At 45.9% G+C, this 18,936-nt stretch overlaps 1 protein-coding gene across 1 annotated transcript in view; it reads right to left on the bottom strand.

Annotated features, from left to right (window-relative positions):
• The window catches only part of DCHS2 (dachsous cadherin-related 2), a 932,357-nt gene that overhangs the window by 36,073 nt on the left and 877,348 nt on the right, over positions 1 to 18,936 (bottom strand). Inside the window, exon 21 of the mRNA XM_086962326.1 lies at positions 4,106 to 4,244. Coding sequence (XP_086818452.1) covers positions 4,106 to 4,244 — 139 coding nt within the window. The remainder of the gene's footprint in view (positions 1 to 4,105; positions 4,245 to 18,936) is intronic.

The raw sequence follows: 18,936 nt of genomic DNA on the forward strand, positions 1-18,936 counted from the left end.
CAATGCAAGTAGTTTAAAACAGATTAAAAGACAAATTAGCGACACGCACTTTCAAGCAGCCCCCGACTCATGGGCTAGCCTCTCTGGACGCGCGCTTGCTCCATTCCGGGGTAAAAAGCCAGTGACACCTCCCCACCCACCACACGGCCCTGCTGTGCAGCAGCCGCAACAACTAGACCACCGACTGCAGCTAATGCAGCGGGCGGAAACAGATTGTAAAAATTACTAAGGGGGCCAAGGCAGCAAAACTCGGTAACAAACACAGAGGTAATCTAAAATCAATAAAAAACAATGTGCGGGAGGTTAGCAGCAGGTTAGCAGCAATGCAAGTAGTTTAAAACAGATTAAAAAAAAAATTAGCGACACACACTTTCAAGCAGCCCTCGACTTATAGGCTAGCCAAATGTATATTATGCCTTGTAGCAAATGGGTATCAACTCTTGTAAAATACTTATCTCACCCCTATAGACATTGTTGTATCCGTTGTAATGAATAATAGATCATACCCCATGGCCTGTGCTTGAGTTGATGGACTTTATCTTATTTGATTGTTTGCACTTTTGTCAACCTGAAGCCATTGATTATGCATTATCCTTGTCCATCACACTGAAGAGGAATACACTAGAAAAGTATCTGTAGTCACTTTAAAGTAGGTTGAGCCAAAGATGTTGGCTTTGGTACTGGGGAACTAGAAGCAAGATCTTTGCATTGTTTGAAACATCCTGTGAGCCTGTGAAACATTACCTAATCTCCCCAAGCACTAAAAAGGTGTATTTTTCCGCTGGTGTTCATGTAAAGTATTTCTACAGAAAGCCCTTTGCCGTTTTCACATTTTCAGACTTGGGCAGAGAAACAGTTGGTTGACTTTACTTAGATTCCTCTGTACTTTAAATCAAGTTAAAGTTATTTGAGGGTGCCGAAAACAGTAATGGATTAATGGCCTTGGAGGGCTAAAAGAAAGGCCTTGGTATTGGCACACTGCTTAGGTTTCTGGCTCACACAACCGTGATCTTGCTGCCTGCACATTGATCTTAGTGCATAATTTTCAAATGCGGTGATGGCATGTTTGTACCTTGAGAGAGGAATTTAGCTGAATACAGTGAGGTTAAGAAACCTATGTTGGCTAAAAGGGGCCACTAATATAGACTGTAAAGTAGAAATGACGAGCACTTGAAGGTCCACCACATATAGTAATTCGAAGCGACAGGCTCCAGCGTACAGGAAGTCAACTACTAAATAGCACTAATCAACATTTCTCTCTCTCTACCTCTCCTTCTACTCTCTCTCTCCCTTGCACTCTATCTTGTTTTTTCACTCCACTTTTTTCCATCCATTTCTTCTCCTCCCCCACCCTGTCTCACGTTCTGTACACTCCCTTCTATCTCTTATTTGCAAAGTTTATAGACCCATAGGTATCAGAGCGCTTTACATGAAGATCAGCAAATTAAAGATTACATAATTACTTCAGTTACAGATTCCAAGTAAAGACATCAGAGAAATTTAGAAGGAAGGAAACATAACTGGGAGGCAAAGAAAACAATGTCAGATGTCTGGCTGGGTAGGTGATGGCTGAGGGGTTGACCAGGGCCAATCTCCTCTATAGCTGCATAGGACAGCTCCACGGGTCATCGGCCAAGGTTGTTCGGACTCCGCGGTGAGAAACAGACAGTCGAAAAACATGCTATTACACGATAACATAAGTTATTTTCGTGTTCCGTAGCAAAGACAAAATGTTGCATGTGGAATGGAAGGTAGAGGGGAAAAGGTAAACAGGGGAAAGAGGAATGCAGATAGCCTCAGGCAGACCAGAGGGGGGAAGGGACTTCAGGGGAAACAAGCAGTCAAAGTGAAAGATAGACAAGACCGTGAAGCACCGTTAAGAACAATGTCCGATGTCCGGCTGGGTAGGTGACGGCCGAGGGGCTGAACCCTAGCCAGACTCCTCTATAGCTGCATAGGACAGCTCCACCGGGCACCAGCCAAGGTGGTTCGGACTCAGGGGTGAGAACAGACAGTAGAAAAACATGAGATTACACAATAACATAGGTTATTTTTGAGTTACAAAGCAAAGACAGAAATGTCTTATGTTGAATGGAAGGTAGAGGGGGAAAGGTAAACAGGATGAAAAGGAATGCAGATAGCGTAAGGCAGACCAGAGGGGAAAGGACTTCAGGGGAAACAGGCAGTCAGTGTGAAAGATAGACAATACCGTTAAGCACCCTTAAAAATGATACCCGATGTCCAGCTCGGTTGGTGACGGCCGAGGGGGTGAACCATGGCCAGACTCCTCTGAAGCTCCATAGGGAGCTCCACCGGGTAATGGCCAATTATACTCTGGTTCCGCACTAATTACAAACAGATTCAATTTTTCGCCCATGGTATAACAAGGATAACAAATTTGCATGGTTACATTAGTTAACAGTTGCATAATCAAACATAGGAGATCAAGACCCCAGTAGAGGAAGGAGGGAATAAGGGAGGGGAGAAGAAATGTAGGGGGCAGGGAAGCAGATCAGTTCTGGTAGACCGGAAATGAAAGAAAAGTGTCTCATGGGGTCACAAAAGTTGGAGCAAGTGGGACCAAAACCCAGGTGGGGCCACAGATACTCGGTCCAATGGCAATAACAAACCCCATGCCTCCATTCTCTCTCACCTCAATTCTCCTTGTTCTGCATTGTTCCTCCCCCTCCATTCTGTCACTCTGAGACTTCTATCCATGCTCTCTTTGTCCCTCCTTCACACCCCACCCAGACGTGTGAGTGACGCCCCTACACCAGCAACCTTCGATGTGCACCTTTAACTACCCCCGCTACTAGGTAATCAGAGTTGGAGTATTAGCTGGTGAATAACGGCCGCAGTTTTTTTGAAAGCATGAAACACAAGCATCACATTTCTCATGGTCATGCGTGTGCTCCATGATTTCAACACTGCATCACATCTATAAAATTATCACACTCTGATGCAGTGCTCTTTACACTCCTTCCAGCACTTCCAGCACTGCACCCTGGGTGATGCCCCCTCCCCTCCTTTAGTGTCTAGTGCTTGCAGCTTCCAGCTTATCCCTGCTACCGGTACTTGGAGTGGGTGGCCATCAGTCCCGACCCATGCTGCATGTGCCGTGACCACCTGCTGCTGATCCCAAGCTGGTCAATCGCCTGCTTCCCCAGTGTCTCTGCCAAAAGGCCTCCCAAGAACACTGTTTTCACGTCTCATCAACCTAGACTAGTGTGCTTTCTTGTCTGTCTCTTTTGTGCTGTTTCCGACTGCCCTTTTCCCAATTTGCGGTTGCGACACCCGTTTTTTGGTGTGGGTGGGCCAATGTCGAGCAGGTAAGTTAGGGCCTTGTTGGCCTTGCCCCCATGCCCTCGCCAAGCCCTTTGTTTGTTTGGGGGAGTACAACCCCCGCCGTCCAATCGCCTGCCCTCTTTGTCCCAGGCATCAGGCTCTTCTTGAGTGCACTTTCTTGTTTCTCTGTGAGGCCCCTCCCTCAGAAGACATTTTTTCATGGGCCTGCCATGGATCAGGCTAAGCCTTTACGGCCCGCGCCATTTCTCTCGCCTCTGCCAATAGTTGTAGCTTTAATACGATGACACATTTGAACAACATTTTCACATGACTGTGTTTGCATGCCTATGCCGATGCTATTGGCTTTACCAATACATTTTAATGTCAGCCATAGCTTCAGGGCATACAAAGTCTACATACCTATTGGAAGGTATCAGGTTCAGAGCGCTTTACATGAGCATCCGTTTCGTTACAGATGGGCACATTCATTTTTTTTTGTTAGGCACGGGGAGATAAAGTGATTTGGAGAGAATCACAGGATGTTGACTCAAACCCGCCATTGCTCTGGCCGTTAGGCCACATCCTCTCCCTTGTCACGTACGTCTTGCCTACACACTGCATACCTCTTCTCCTTTCTTTTGTGATTCATGCATAATTTATAAGTGTACACGATGACTTTTTTCCTGAATCGAACTCCAATTTTGTGTAGAAAAGCGTTATCATTCGAAAGCTGTGTCCACAGCGTGCCCAAACCTCAACAATGTCCGCAAAACACAGTATGTGTCGTGGTGACAAAAATTCTTCATCTCCAGTAACTCACCGTCAATGGGATTAATGGAGAAGTCGTGGTGAGGAGGAAGTATTCGGTAGAAAATCATTCCGTTCTCCCCCGAGTCCTTGTCAGTGGCGGACACAGTCAGAACAGAGGTGTGCACAGGCGCCAGCTCGGGAAGTGCAACCTGCAAAGTAAAAATGCAGACATCAAAACGAGCAGCACAGGAGGTCAGAGTCATAAAGACCGGACCATACATTTTAGACTGATTTTTTGCATAGCATAAACCAGATATACTGTCCTTACTTGAAGCAGCTAGTACTCGCTGATCTTTTTAAGCTGAAACAACCTTGCATTCTTAAGATCTTAACTTAACAGTTTCCAATGTCCCTGATTTCATTTTTTTAACATGTACGTTCTGTTTTATTAACAATATCCACTTTAACAGTTTGTTCAGCGAGGAAGAGGATATTCACCGTCTCCTCATTCAATAGAATCCTGTTGTTTTATTTTTTTATATTATGCGTTTTTATATAGCACGGACTTTACCCGAAGGTGTCTGAGCGCTTCACAATAGAAACAATAGAGAAACATGAGGAAAAATTACAAGTCAACATGTTACAAGAGCAAACGTTACGTAACATAAGGCAATAGTGACAGTTATGCATGTATCAAGTGCAAACAAAATACAAGAGGTAGCAAACGATACGTTACAAGAGGGAAAAAAAAGTGACGTGTGTATGTTACAAAAGTCTACAAAGTACAAATAGAGGTATAATACTGCACTAAATGGCAGATACTCAAAACACAAGAACAAACGTTACGTTACATGAGTAAATGGTGGTAATTGTGCATGTATCAAAAGCAAACAAAATACAAGAGGTAGAAAATGGTACATTTCAAGAGGGAAAGGGACGTGTGCATGTTACAAAGGAGTACACAATACAAGTAGAAGTACAATACTGCAATAAATGGCAGACTCTCAAACCACAAGAACACATTGGGAAGGCACTTCTATAGTCATGTAGAACAGAATTTCTTATAAAGGAGGGACTTCCTTCAGATAATAGAGGGCGTGAAGTAAATTTGGAAGTGTCTTTGAAGGTGGAGAGATTTGAGGTCAGTTTTGAAGACCTGGGAAGAGGTGGTGGTCCGGAGCTGAGGCGGAAGTGAGTTCCAGATTCTCACTTCATTGCCTGAAAAGGATTGGGCCATCGACCTTTCCTTCTTGAAAGTGGGAGGTTCAAGCAATAGATTTTCCGCATTACGTGATGGTCTAGAGCCTCCAGAGAGTTTCAGTTTATTCGCCAGGTAGCGAGGAGAGAAGGAGTGCAAGGCTTTGTGGGTGATACAGGCAGTCTTGTAGATAGATCATGCCTCGATGGGAAGCCAACGGAGAATGGATAAAATGTGGTCGCTTCTTTTGGCCCAATATATGAAACGAGCTGCTGAATGGAGAACAGATTTAAGGGGAACAGGTGGGATTTGGGGAGGCCAGTAAGAAGAGAGTTTCAGTAGTCCAGTCTGGAGAGAACCAGCGATTGGACCACGTTTTTAAGGTCATGCTCCAGGAAGAAGACTTTGCAATGGATTTATTGTGGGAGAGTAGATTGAGTTTTGTGTCGAGTATGACACCAAGGGATTTTGCGCTGTCGACAATGATGGGTTTATTGTTAAGTAGATTCATCTGATCCATCCATGATTGAACCGGGAGAGAAAAAAGTGAGGAGGAGAGGAGGAGGAATTCAGTTTTAGAGGGATTCAAAATCAGTTGATGAGTTAACATCCAGTTTTGAATGGAGTCGAGAGTAGAGCATAGGATGGAGAGATCGTGAGTGGAGGCAACCTTAAGGTAGATTTGAGTGTCGTCCACATAGAGATGATAGTGGATCCCGGATTTACTTAAGAGATTTACCAATGGTTCTAAATAGAGATTGAACAATGTGGGTGCAAGTATATTGCCTTGAGGAACACCTTGACCTACCGCCAAAGCAGTTGAAAGACTATTCGCTATTTTGATAATTTGGGATCTATCAGAGAGGAAGGAAGCAAACCATTTAAGCACAGTGCCCTCCATGCCCATTCTCTGTTGAAGAGTGTTAAGGAGAGTGTTGTGAGTGACAGTGTCAAAGGCTGCAGAAAGGTCAAGGAGAATAAGAAGACAATACTCCCCAGAATCGAGTTTCCGCAGGGCGTCGTCAATCACTTGCAGCAGGGCTGTTTCAGTGCTGCAGTTTTGAATTAAGCCGGACTGGAAATTGTGAAGAAGATCATTGTCCTTGATATGACAAGAGAGTTGTTTCGCTACACACTTTTCTGCGATTTTCGCAAGAAAAGGTAGGTTAGTGATGGGGCGGAAGTTGTTGAGGTTGTTCGCATCAGCAGTGGTTCTTTTAAGCAGAGGGGTGACCTGCCCAGTTTTGAAGGAAACAGGAAGGGAGCCTTGACAGAGGGAGAGGTTAACCAAAGTGGTCCAATAGGACAGAGAATGGGTATAGAAGTAAATGGCAATGGTACTAGGGATGGGGTCAAGAGAATGGTTGGAGGGCTTTGTTTCGAGGATGCATTTGAGGAGGGCATCTTCGGAGATGGGGTCAAAGTTCTGCCAAATGGCTAAGGATTTGCGCTCCTTTGCAGGGGTAGGATGACTGACCTGATCCACAAGTGATTTCACTTTTTCATCAAAGAATATAGCAAATTCCGCTGCTTTCTTTGTAGACTCCTCCAACTTGGAGGTTGTGGATGAGCAGTTTGGATTCTTGATGAGATCAAATAGTTTTTTGGGTCTATTTTTGGCTGAGTCGAGGAGGGTTCTGAAGTGCGTCGCTTTTCAAGGAAGATGTGCTTGTGGTACTCGGATCTCTAAGAGTGGCCAAATTATCAGTGGAGGGCGCTTGTCTCCATTGTTTCTCCAGGATTCTTAGGTACTTTGTTTCTTCATAGAGGGATTTGTTGAACCAAGGTGCTGAGGGAGTGGGCCTTTTCTTTTTGCTTTGGAGTGGAGCGACATTATTGATTTCGACTGCAAGGACTGTGAGGCATTGGGAGGTGAATTCGTTAACATCTAGTTTCGGGTCTAGCCTTGGAAGTGATAGCAAACCTGATTCACAGAAAGTACAGAGGTCAATATTTTTAGTGTCACAGAACCAGGAGGTAGTCCTCTTAGGTTGGCCAAGAGTTATAGAGTGTGATAGGTGAAGAGAGAATGGGATGAGGAAGTGGTCAGACCAGTCAACATGAATAGGGGTAGCGATAGTAAGCATGCCTGTTTTTGAAATAACAAGTTCCAGGATTGAGTCCTTAGAGTGTGTTGTTTCTGTGCAGTGTTGGATAAGATTGTTTGCAGAGAGGAAGGTGGCCAGCAAATTCGCAGAAGAGTCTTGAGACAAGCCCCAATTGAGATTTAAGTCACCCACGAAGATCTGATTGTCACTTTGCAAGTATTGGTTGCTAATGAAGTCAGTGAGTTCCTCCATAAACGAGGGGCCGCTACATGGTGGGCGGTAAATGGCATGGAATCTGAGGGGTGAGTTGTGGTGCAATTGAAGTTCAAGGGTTAGGAATTCAAAAGTGCGGAAGGAGCTGTTAGGAAAAGCCTTGAGTTAAAGGGAGTTTCTAAAGATGACTGCAACAACTCCCCCAACTTTGTCAATTATGTCATTTCTAAATATAGAATAGCCTGTGGGTACTAGGAGATCAAGCATAGAGAGAGAGGTATTGTTGAACCAGGTCTCTGTGAGGAAGAGCAAGTCAATATTGTGAAGTATGATGGTGTCGGAGATTCAAGTTTGTGTTTTATTGCATATCTGCAGTTGTGGAGCAGACAGCGCAGCTCTGTCGAGACTGTTTTGGTGATGGGGCACTTGGGATATGAGGGGTGATAGGGATGTATGCTAATACAAGGGTGCTCGGTAGGGTTTAGGTGGATGAGAGGCTCTGACAGAGGAGATGGTCGGAATAGTGCAGATAGTAGGGCTACTGGGAGATGAAAGTGGAAGAAGGGTGGCGTTTGAGGGCTTGTATGAGTTTGATATGTTTGCAGACAACAGGTTATACTTTGCTATTATGGAGTGTGGGGGTGAGGTGCATCTCGTGGGAAGGTGAGTGTTTTCCAAAGGAATTGAGGTGTATGGAAAGGTGAAAATCTTGAAGCTTAGAAGTGAAATGGTAGCTTCAAGTTGGGAGTTGGAGGTGATGAAAGAGCCTAGCTTATTTTCCAGAGAGAGTAGGGCAGAACACGGCATGTTGAGTGGCTCGATGGAAACAGGAGGGGGTGCAATTGGCGGTTGTAGGCAGGGGGAAGTCGGGGGCAGAGGGGAGTTGGGGTATAGGGTTCAAAGGTGGGGAAAGGTGGTGGTTGAGAGCGGGCGTTGGTGCATCAGAGGTGAAAGGAGAGTTGCCTTTGTTGGCATTGCAAGAAGGATGGGAATTAAGGACATAATTAGGGGGAGGTAGGTGAGGAGCAAGGAGGTGCGGCAGAGGGAGAGGGGAGGAATGTGTGGAGACATAGGAATGAAGGAGGTTTGGGAGGAAGCGAGGGGAGGGGGCTGGAGAGGTCCTGTATGCTAGGTGAGGTGGCTGTGAGAGAACGGGAATCTGGCGGAGTGAGGGGGGTTGGGAAATAGGGAAGTTGAAGAAAGGAAGTGGTTCTGCTAGGCCCGAGGGAGGGAAAGGGAAAGGGTTACCAAGGGGGGAAAGGGGGTAGCACAGTTTTGGGGGAAGGCGAGATATGCAATGGGTTTGTGGTGAAATCGGGGTACATAGCGAGGGGAGGAGGGGGAAGAGAAGAGAAGAAGAGGAGGGAATAAGGGGGACGTAAGGAAAGTTAACTAGGGGGAAGGTTGGAGGAGAGGTGGACTAAAAAGGGTGGTGGCAGGTAGGAAAAGGGGGGAGGAGATGAGATAGGATGGTGCAGATTGGCCGAGGAGCAGCTCAGCTAGAGGTCCGGCTGAAGTGATGGAGGGGGGGCATACTGTGAGGGGGGAAGAGTGGGAGAGGAGGGCTAAGGGGAGGGGGAGGGAAGAGGGTCGACCTGTGCCTTCGGAGGGTGCAGCCTATTGGAGTGTAGGGGGGTCAGGGGCGGAGAGAGGGAGTAATGGGTGGAGCTAGATGTGGAGTCAAAACCCGGTCGCAGGGGAGGGGAGTAGGGAAGGGAAGAGGTGGCCAAAGAGAGAGAGGCAGGTGTCTTTGGCTTGGATCATGACTGTGACGTTGGTATAGAGTGAGATAGTGAGGGAGCTGTTGAAACACGCAGAGGGGGAGATTTTTAGCTGTTTCCCATGAGGGATAGAGGAGGAGATGACGTTAAGGGAGTTATGTAAGCTGGTGGACCAAGAGGCGATGTCGTGAGTGAAAAAAATGAAATCACGTTTGAGCCTCCCATAATGACCATTGTAAAATTGATAGACAAAAAGGGAATCAGGGAAACATTCCATGGTGTTATGCTTGAATCTTTTTGCTGCAGCTTTAGTCAGGTAAGGAGGCTAAATGATTTTGTAGCAATCAATTCCAGACTTAACTCGAGTGGTGGCCATGTTGGGAAAATTAGGAGGAGGAGGGTGGTGGGGATAAGTGAGGGGTGTTATCAGGAAGGCGGTGGTGATGAGAAGTATAAGGACAAAAAGGGGGTATATATTCCGGATGTCGGGTGGAAATATCTGAACTAAAGTGCAGTCCGGGAAGTGAGGCGATTAGGAACAGGATGTTACTTCAGAGCAGGAGAAGATGGGGGCCCAGATTCCAGTAGTTGAGAAAGCTTTACTGCTTGGGAGTCTCTATGATTCCGTTAGTTTTTTGATGGGCCCTTTACCTAGGTAATCACATAATATACATGGTGGCACCTGGTACTAGATCATAATTTCAAGGGAATTGTTTACACATGACAGGGCCAACTGGACCATTGTCGGAACTATCACAAAGCGAACTTAGTAAAAGTAAAACAGATCATAAACGTACAACCAGTAACCACTGGTAAACACTTTACCTAGCATCAGCCTGTAACAAAAACCACATTATGCACAGCATCACATTAGGTGCTAAAGGCATTGTATGCCCATAATCTCAAAAGTCTAATATTAGACCCTAACCTCCCAAGTATCACTAACATTATCGGCATATAGCACAGGGTGGAACATAATCTCACTTGCATAAACCATAATATGCAGGATAATCTCATAATCACAAAAAACACATTTAGAGTTAACCAGGACAGGGTGCATAGATCATACTACATGAAATACATTTCCTGGACCACATAGTCACAATAGGGCCTGGCGCCCAACACACCTCTCAGTCCCCCTGGAAATCTGGCAATCTCAAAGGGGCTCTGTCGGTGGTCACTGTCAGTTGAACTTTGCTGGGGGAGGGGGAAGCAAAGGAGACAGTGTCAATGTCAATGGGAGAGAGTGGAGGATTCTCACAGGTGGTCCCAGCGCCCGCTCATCAAATCCCATTTGGGCCACCTGCGTCGTGGAGTAAACTGAGCTACTGCGGACTCCTGCTCAGGGCTTCCCTCGCATGTCGCGCTATGACTCACCTGAGGGGTCCTGGTCTGAAAGGGTGAACACACAGGGCCAGTTGCAATACACCTCTCCTCTCCTCTCTCCGTAGTGTCTGCTATTCCTCAGTCCCCCGCTGAGTCAGGTATGAACCAGGGGATCCCGGATGCAAGTTAGTTGTGTGGGGAAGGAAGCTGCTCGAGACTGAGCTGGGTGCTCAAGCCGCTCGTTCGGTATCTCATACGGTAACCATGGGTTTGCCGGCTCTGTTCTCTCCTCCTTGGTAGGTGTTCACTTAGCGTCAGTGAGAGACCCGCAATTGATGGGTGAGATGCAGAACAAATCAGAACATTGGTGCTCCTCCCTTCCCTGTTTAGATCCCTGGACTGATGGGCTGCTGGCTGGTGGGGGGGTCAATGGGGGGGGGGCTGCACCATTGGAGTATGTCGCCGTGCACTCACAATGCAGGAGCGCAGTGGTTAGTGCACCCGATATCGTCTCACCAGTGCTTCCGTCCTCATCAAACTACTCTCTTTACCATCCTCCTTACTTACCCCTCCAGCATTCCGCTCCTTTAGTGTGGCAGGTTTTCCCTGTTAGCTAATTATGAGGTCTATCCTGCTGGTGGATGGGTTGGTTCCAGTTGCTGCCTGAAGCCCCTAGCGTACGAGTGGGTGTTCTTCCTCCTGCTGGCCACAAAGTCTCTCTTACTGATTCACTTTGGTCTTTTTTTGGGTGTTTTACTCGGGCACACTCACTCTCCTACACCCAAGGTGCTTTTTTGGTACCGCTGCCTCCCGCTACTGCTCCCTCCCATGCGCCGTACTTCCTGCTGCTCCGAATGCAACTGCAGGCGGCAGGGGGGGGTTCAGAGTCTGGCGGGTTTTGCTGTGCTCTGTCGCCGCTTATGTGCCGGTGACTCACCGTCCTTTGTACCATAAAGCCTAGCTTCTCTCTTCTCTCCAGCTCTGGCTGACATTTCACTTGCACTGCATGGAATGTGTCTGGGGGGCCCTTGACTTACTTAAGTCAAGCTAAGAGTTCTGACAGTGCTGAAATCAATTATAGATTGGTAAACTTTCAAACTTTTCCTGGTAAGATGAAAAAAAAAACACACATTTACATTAATAATTCCTTAGCTGCCAAGGTTTCAAATTGCTATGTGTGACATTTTCATAATTTCTGTGAAAATATGAGTCACATTCAACAACTATGAGTGACACTTTCTAGTGAGCAAAATCAAGCAAAGATGAGGGAAACATATACATAAATATCAGAAATTACACCAATTTTAGCAAAGAGAAACTCGAAGGAAATCTTAAAAGTACTGGAAAGCACCAGAAATGGAAGGGCACTTCTGCCAATGCTAGTGCCAATGTAACCTGATGGTAGTTAAACAAATATGTAACCATAATAGGATGAGAGAGAGCAGACTCCGAGCCCTGTGAAAACGCGCACCACCTGTCCGTAATTGTCTGAAGATATACCAAACACTCTCAGTTTAGTTAGTATGACCTCAGGAGGATGACACACAGAGCAGTCCTGCCGCTGGGCCTGCAGATTAAACTAATGAATTGCAGATGTCATCTTGCAGATAAACCTCACACTCTGGATGACGAGATAGAGCAGCCTTGCCTGCAAATTTGACTGTCTACAGAGGCTGAAATTAAATCTGAGATCTCATAATTTGCAGCATGCATGCACTCGTACTGAAGTTAGTACACAGAGGCAAAGTTAGTGTTACTTATAAGTCAGTGGCAGCAGCGCCTGCCCAGTGGCGGAAACTAAACAGTAACTTTACTTATTTGAACGGTCTTGACTTCTCTGTCAGTCACACCCACACAGCATCGTCCAGCGGCCGAGGTGGTGAGCCGCACAGGATGACGGCCGCACTGCAGCACAGCAGATGATGACCGGCACCACCAGTCACTATGGCAGACTCCCCGCAGCGCCCATGATCATGCCACTCATGATGCAGAGCCGCGGCCTGGCAGGCCATCATGCTGAGTCTAGTCTGCGTGGTAGGGTCGACGATGTTGCCCACCCGCCGCCGCCCAGTCCGAACTTCGCTGCCTGGTAATATTAATTAATTATGCACAGCCAGCAGCAGCAGGCTGAGCCAGGCAGCACTGCAACGGTGAGCGTACTTGACTCCATTCAACTGACTCCTACGAGTCCCCTGACGCTTCTGGCGAACTGACCTCACTTTATGCAGGACTGCCTGAGTTCACAAGAGAATTAATACTTCCACCCCACGGCGTGCCACAGCCAGTAACTGTCACTGCAGCTCAGGGCAGGCCCGGCCTCGCGTATTGCAAATTCACAGAGTGGTGTCAGTCACAGTGACTCAGACAGCTGCCCGAGCTGCGCCGAGGGTGGCCCGGGAATAATTAATTAATGTAGCCAGGCTGGCAGGCGCTATGGCTGAGGCCATAGATTGTAACATTTTAGCAGCACTCTCAGTGCCAGAGCTGAGATGCAGACAAGAATTGAAGATCCTTAACTGTTTATGAGCCACTAGCTGCTGGTGGCAAGTCTGCGTGAAGCAGCAGAGCCAGCACGCTAGAACCATGGCATAGACAGTTTTGTAGCATTCAAAATGCGTGACAAAACATTTCAGTACGGTGATGCGGAACACCACACTAAAATGAGTTAGAGTCACACGTGATGCATGAAATTTGGCAAGCCTGGGCCCGGCAGACCATCATGCTGAGTGTAACCTGCGCAATTCGGGTCGACGATGCTGCCGTCCCACCGCCGACCGGTCCGAACGCTGCTGCCTGGTAATATTAATTAATTATGGGCAGCCAGCAGCAGCAGGCTGAGGCAGGCAGCACTGCAGCGGTGAGTTCACTAGACTCCACTCGACTGACGCTGGCAAGTCCCCCACTGCTTCTGGCGACCCAACTTCACTTCCTGCGGGACCGCGGGAGGTCACAAGTGAATAATCCCCCCCACGCTACGCCTCAGCCAGTAACTGTTACTGCAGCTCAGGGCGGGCCCCGCCTCGGGTGTTTCAAATCGGCACAGTGGTGTCAGTCACCATGACTCAGAGAGCCACCCCCGCAATTAATGAATGCAGTCAGGCTGGCAGTCGCTGCGGCAGATTATAACATTGTAGCAGCACTCTCAGTGCCAGCGCTGAGGAGCAGACAAGAATCGAAGCTCCTTAATTTTTTATGAGCCACATACTGCTGGCGGCAAGTCTGCTGGGAGCAGCAGAGCTGGTGCGCTAGCACCGCGGCGTAGCTAGTTTTGTGGCATTAAAAATATGTGACAAAGCATTTCAGTACGGTGATGCGTTAGAGTCACATGTGATGCGTGATTCTTGGCAGGCCTGCGATTCCGCAGCCATTCATTCATCCTCCTCTAAACTTTTTAATTGATAAAAGTGCATTGTCTGTAAGCCCCTCATTCTTAAAACAAGTATTCACAAAGCCATTGAGGTTGACTTCTATGTTCTAATTGATCTATGCAAGCGAAGGAGAGCACAAATGTCGTTTGTATGGTATAAACTGTGGCGGGTTAATGGCTGTTGTTAGGTCGAAAAAATTCACACATTATGCATAGGCTAAGGTAGCTTTGAAATAATTTTTTCTGAGATTTGGAATTCTGCTGACCATTGTCAGATATCAAATACACCCCATGTAAGTTATTAGTAAAGTTGGTTTAAATGATGTAACACAAGCACCAAAATGCGAATAAAAACCCACCCTAGCAGCTACGGTCCAAGCAACAGCAGTGCTTAATTTGAACCAGTGGTTTCCGGTGCTTGGTACAGGCACTTAAGTGTCAGTACCGGGGCCTGTGGCAGTCTGCCACAAGGTGGCACTGTTTGGCTTATATAGAGATGACCACAACAGTTAATTATTAACTCAAAATACATTAAAAATGAATAATAGATGCTATCCAAGCCATTCTTATAGTTTTGGCAGCCTGAAATCGTCCGAATTGTCACACTTATAGGAGTGTGAATGTTAGTACTTGTGTTGTTACTATCATTGGTGGCACTGGCAGGGGCAATGTGTGGCACAAGGTTAATTTGCCTCCTGCCGAGAGCCCTGGCACTTATTTTATGGCAAATTAAGCAGTACAACTCGGTATATACCGTATATATATTATACATTCTGTAAACACAATACTACCCCCTGATGTTGGATTATTTTAGTTGTTTGCCAATTGTGTTTGGCCTACATTCCAACATTTGCATCACAGCATTGCAGTTTTGCACACATTAAAAACAAAGTCATGCAGCCCTTCTGAACTCTACTAGATATTCCTCTCAAGTCAGAAGCAACTGTTTAACAAGTCTGTCACAATGCTGTAATAACTCCGCATGGTTCAGCAAGCGTAAAAAAAAAGACACTTACCTGCTGATGCACACGCGCAAGACTTACAACGTAAGGGTTATCAAAGTAGGACGGCGAGGATGAGGAAGGAGAGCGGCCATGGTGAGGAGGAGTCAGCCACAGCAGGTAAGTGCCTTTTTTCTTACATTATAATTACTTTGGGAGTCTTGCCTAAACTCCACGTTCGTAACGGAACGCGGAGTATGTAAAACTCCGTAAACTCTGCTGATGGAGTATAGTTACCCACCCGGGGCTAGAAACAGTTGATGTAACCCTTATATGCATAGGGGCTATCAATCATTGGGAAGTACACGAGTACATTTTTGGGGAACTACTTTTTAGGTGTATGTGTACATTTGCAAGGAAAAAATGCAGTCACTCAAAGTCAAAGCATCTAATGGCTAGAGTGAGATGGTCTGTTGAGCTATACTTTCTGCAGGGGTCGGAGGGAGCATAATTTGAGTGATATGCATACAGACCACTGGTAAAACGGTGTTGTGTGGGTGCCCCTTTATTTGTATGATTTTTTGAGGAAAACATGCGGCTAGCAAGATAGCTAGAACTGTCTTTAGGACAGACCTAATATTGCAATAGGATATTTTATGTCAAGACAGGAGTTTGTCAGTTCCAGGATGAAGAAAGGGAAGTTAGCAATGTATTTTTCACAAGGTCAGAAAACTCATCAATAACTATGCTACCAGAGAACACAGATTGGATTAATCTCTACTTGCATGACCACTGCCAGAACTCAACTGAACCCAAGATCTAGATTTTAAGATGTTGGAAGGCGAAATGGGGATTTTCTAGCATTAGACCCTCATTGTCCTCACCTCTATATCATGACATATACATACGCTCCACAGACTGAAACACAGAATTAGAAAGGTAGCAAAAGAGCAGAGAAACATGGTATAAGGGAGCAATGTTTGAGTTAGGGATGACTATAGAGCAATAGCTATGATTTTAAGGTAAATGTTAATGTCTCTGTACAATTCACATAGATAAAACTGCAATTTCAACATTTTCTTCTCTACAATTTTATATTTTGAATGGACATATATGTTGCCAAAACCTATTTAACTCTACTTGTTTACCCTTTTAAAATGTTTGTTTTTTTCACTCTACTTTTCAACTTTTTCTCCAAACATTAAGGAAAAACGATATCACTTTAAAAATCCACAGGAATCTTTAAAAACAAAGATAAGTGGCAATATTTTTGAGTGGCGCCTATGAGGTTGACTATAACCTATGCACTGTCTAGAGCTAAATTTCGATCACCCACAGGTAGCGATAAGTCGTGAGTTGCTTGGTTGAAGGATTTTGTATACTTGCTTTCAAAACCTTTTAGGGAAAGCTGAAAATCAACAGCAGGCTCAGCCTCAGAATGCATTGACTTAAGTCAATGGGTTTAAAAATTGTGTTATTGGTTGAGGGGGGTAAAAGCCCCATGCAGGCAACAACCACAATGCTTGTCAGGGTGAGACAAAAATGTCACTGAATTAACCTGTGCTTAACCCTCTGATGGCTTGGCACAAAAACAGTCAGTCTTAACATAGAGGCAATGTGTAAGGTATTTATGATGAACACTAATAGTAATAAAGTGAAAACACAACATAAGAAAAATCCCAAATCAATTTAGAAAAATAGAGTACATTTTATTAAATACAATTATACCAGAACAAACATTCTATCACTAGAACCAAGTCATCTGTTCATGCTATACAAACGAAAGTCACAAGTTCAGGCTAACCACAATGGAGCGTGGGTCGGATACAGGGTTCAGGTTAGTCCTGCTGAAAAAGTAACCTTCTCAAAGCCAGGCGCAAAGGGGTCTGTTCGTGGTGGAGGAGGCCAAAAGGAGAAGGGGGATTTTGCAGCTGGTCGTCACTGTTGTGTTAACAGTAGGCCGGGTGGCACGCGCTGTTTTCACTGTAGCGCAGTGAGATGGTCGAGACTCACTGTTGGAGCTTTGTAATGGTGGTCACCACAGACTGTCATTGCTGTAGCACAAAGTACAGATCTTGTGTTGCTGGCGGTCGCTGTAGGGCAAAGAGTTAGGTACACCGGAGATTCACGTTGGCAGTTTTCATGGGCGGTAGAGTCTCAGCGTGAACAGGCGCAAAGAGCCCAAAACTTCAGGATTCCACCTTTTATCTTGGAGGAGCTCAACTGATGCCATTCAAGTTCAAGTGTCCAGGACCTGGGGAGCCACCTATTGGGGATCAAGAACTCACTCCAGCAGAGGCCAGCATGGCTCATACAGGTCCATTTGCAGTTCCACAGCATCCGGTCAGCTGGGCAGTTGCAGGGAGGCCTCTGGAGCAAGCTGTGTCCCTGTAGCTCAGACATGAGGTCAACAAACTGACCCCTAGAGTCATTAGGGTTAACCTGAGAGTAAGGGAGCAGGTCCAATCTTCCTTCTAAGAGAGCAAGGCAGTCCTCTGGCAGCAGGCAGTCCTCTGGAACCAGCAGATCAGTTCTATGGTGGACAAATAAGTCCTTCTTCAGTAATTGCCAGAGTTCCATAAATGTACTGATGAGTGTCTCTGGAGGTCCACTATTTAAAGCGGGTGTTAGCCTTTGATATGGGGTGCTCCCTGTACTACCCCAAGATCTGGTTCTGCAAAGTTCTTCCCTTCCCCTGTCAAGGATCCAAGAAGTCTTGGGTGAGAAAAGCCTAGTTTCAGGCTCCTTTGTGTGTGCTGGAGGCACGCCATTCAAAGTGAAAGTGGGGCAAGGCACAGCTCCACACACAGCCATCTTGGGAGGATGGCCCATCCTGTCCACAACTAGTCCCCTTGTGTGTCACTGTCTGGGAGGAATACACAAACCGCAACAGAAGAGCCATTCACAGTCACATGACTCTAAATACTGGCAGAAGGCACAAATCGTTAGGACAAGATAGTGCCAATTTTGGAAAAGTGGGCCTTTTTCAGAATTGTGTCCTTAAATATGATTTTACCATTAAAGAGGGCTTTAATTTACAATTAATTTGACTGTAAACAGTACATTTCTACCAGCTAACCAATCCCCAGATATCACTTTACTTTAAATGTAATAAGGCACCCTAGTGTTAGTCTACGGGAGAGATCAGTCTTACAGCAGTGAAAAACGACTTTAGGAATTTTTCACGAACAGGACATGTAAACATAAGCCTACATGTCCTACTTTTTTGATACAATGCACCCCCTCTATGAATAACTTATAAGTATTTAAAAGGAAGGTTTAGGCCTGGAAAAGGGTTTATTTTGCCAGGACCGAATGGCAGTTTAAAACTGCCCAACAAGTTGCAGTAGCAGGTCTGAGACATATTTTTAAAGGCTAATTTAGGGGGTGGCACAATGAGTGCTGCAGGACCACTAGTAGCATTTCAGTTACAGGCCCTTGATAAATGTAGTACCGTTTACTAGGGACTAATCATGAAATTAAATGTACCAATCAGGTGAAAGCCAGTTGTACAATGCTTTAGGGAGAGAGCACAAGCACTTTAGAACTGATTATCACTGGTAAAGTGCAAAGAGTCATCATGGCAACAAAAAATGGTTGAGTACAGAAGGCAACAAATGTAAGGGAGACCCTGCAAAAAGGGCCAGGTCCAACAATGAGGATAGACAACGTTTCTGGGAACCCTTGGTCTATTACTGCCCTCCAGGTCAAAATGCTCCAAATTGATCAGCTCCTCTTCCTACAGTCAATGCTTGATGGGTTTACTCATCGTCGAAGAATAAGTGATCACCTGGTTTGAACTATGATCCTCTGCTCACAATCTAAACTTGTGAGGAAGGCAAAATAGTGGTGATAGGCAATTTTACCTTTAACATTCGTTTTGTACACTTGGGGGAAAAGTAATGCTTGAAAAGAGTCTACAGAAGTCCTGTTTAACCACAACAAATTGTTGCAGTCCCCTTCTGGGAGCACCATGCGCAAACAAGTAGAGTGAGCCGTATTATATTGCATGAGCTGCCCCCAGGACAGCCGCAAAGTTGTGCTGCTCTGGGGGCAGTGCATTCAAGGGAAATACAAAGCTACTTTG

Source organism: Lissotriton vulgaris, chromosome 3_1 (genome assembly GCF_964263255.1).
Source record: "Lissotriton vulgaris chromosome 3_1, aLisVul1.2, whole genome shotgun sequence".
Taxonomy (NCBI): Eukaryota; Metazoa; Chordata; class Amphibia; order Caudata; family Salamandridae; genus Lissotriton; species Lissotriton vulgaris.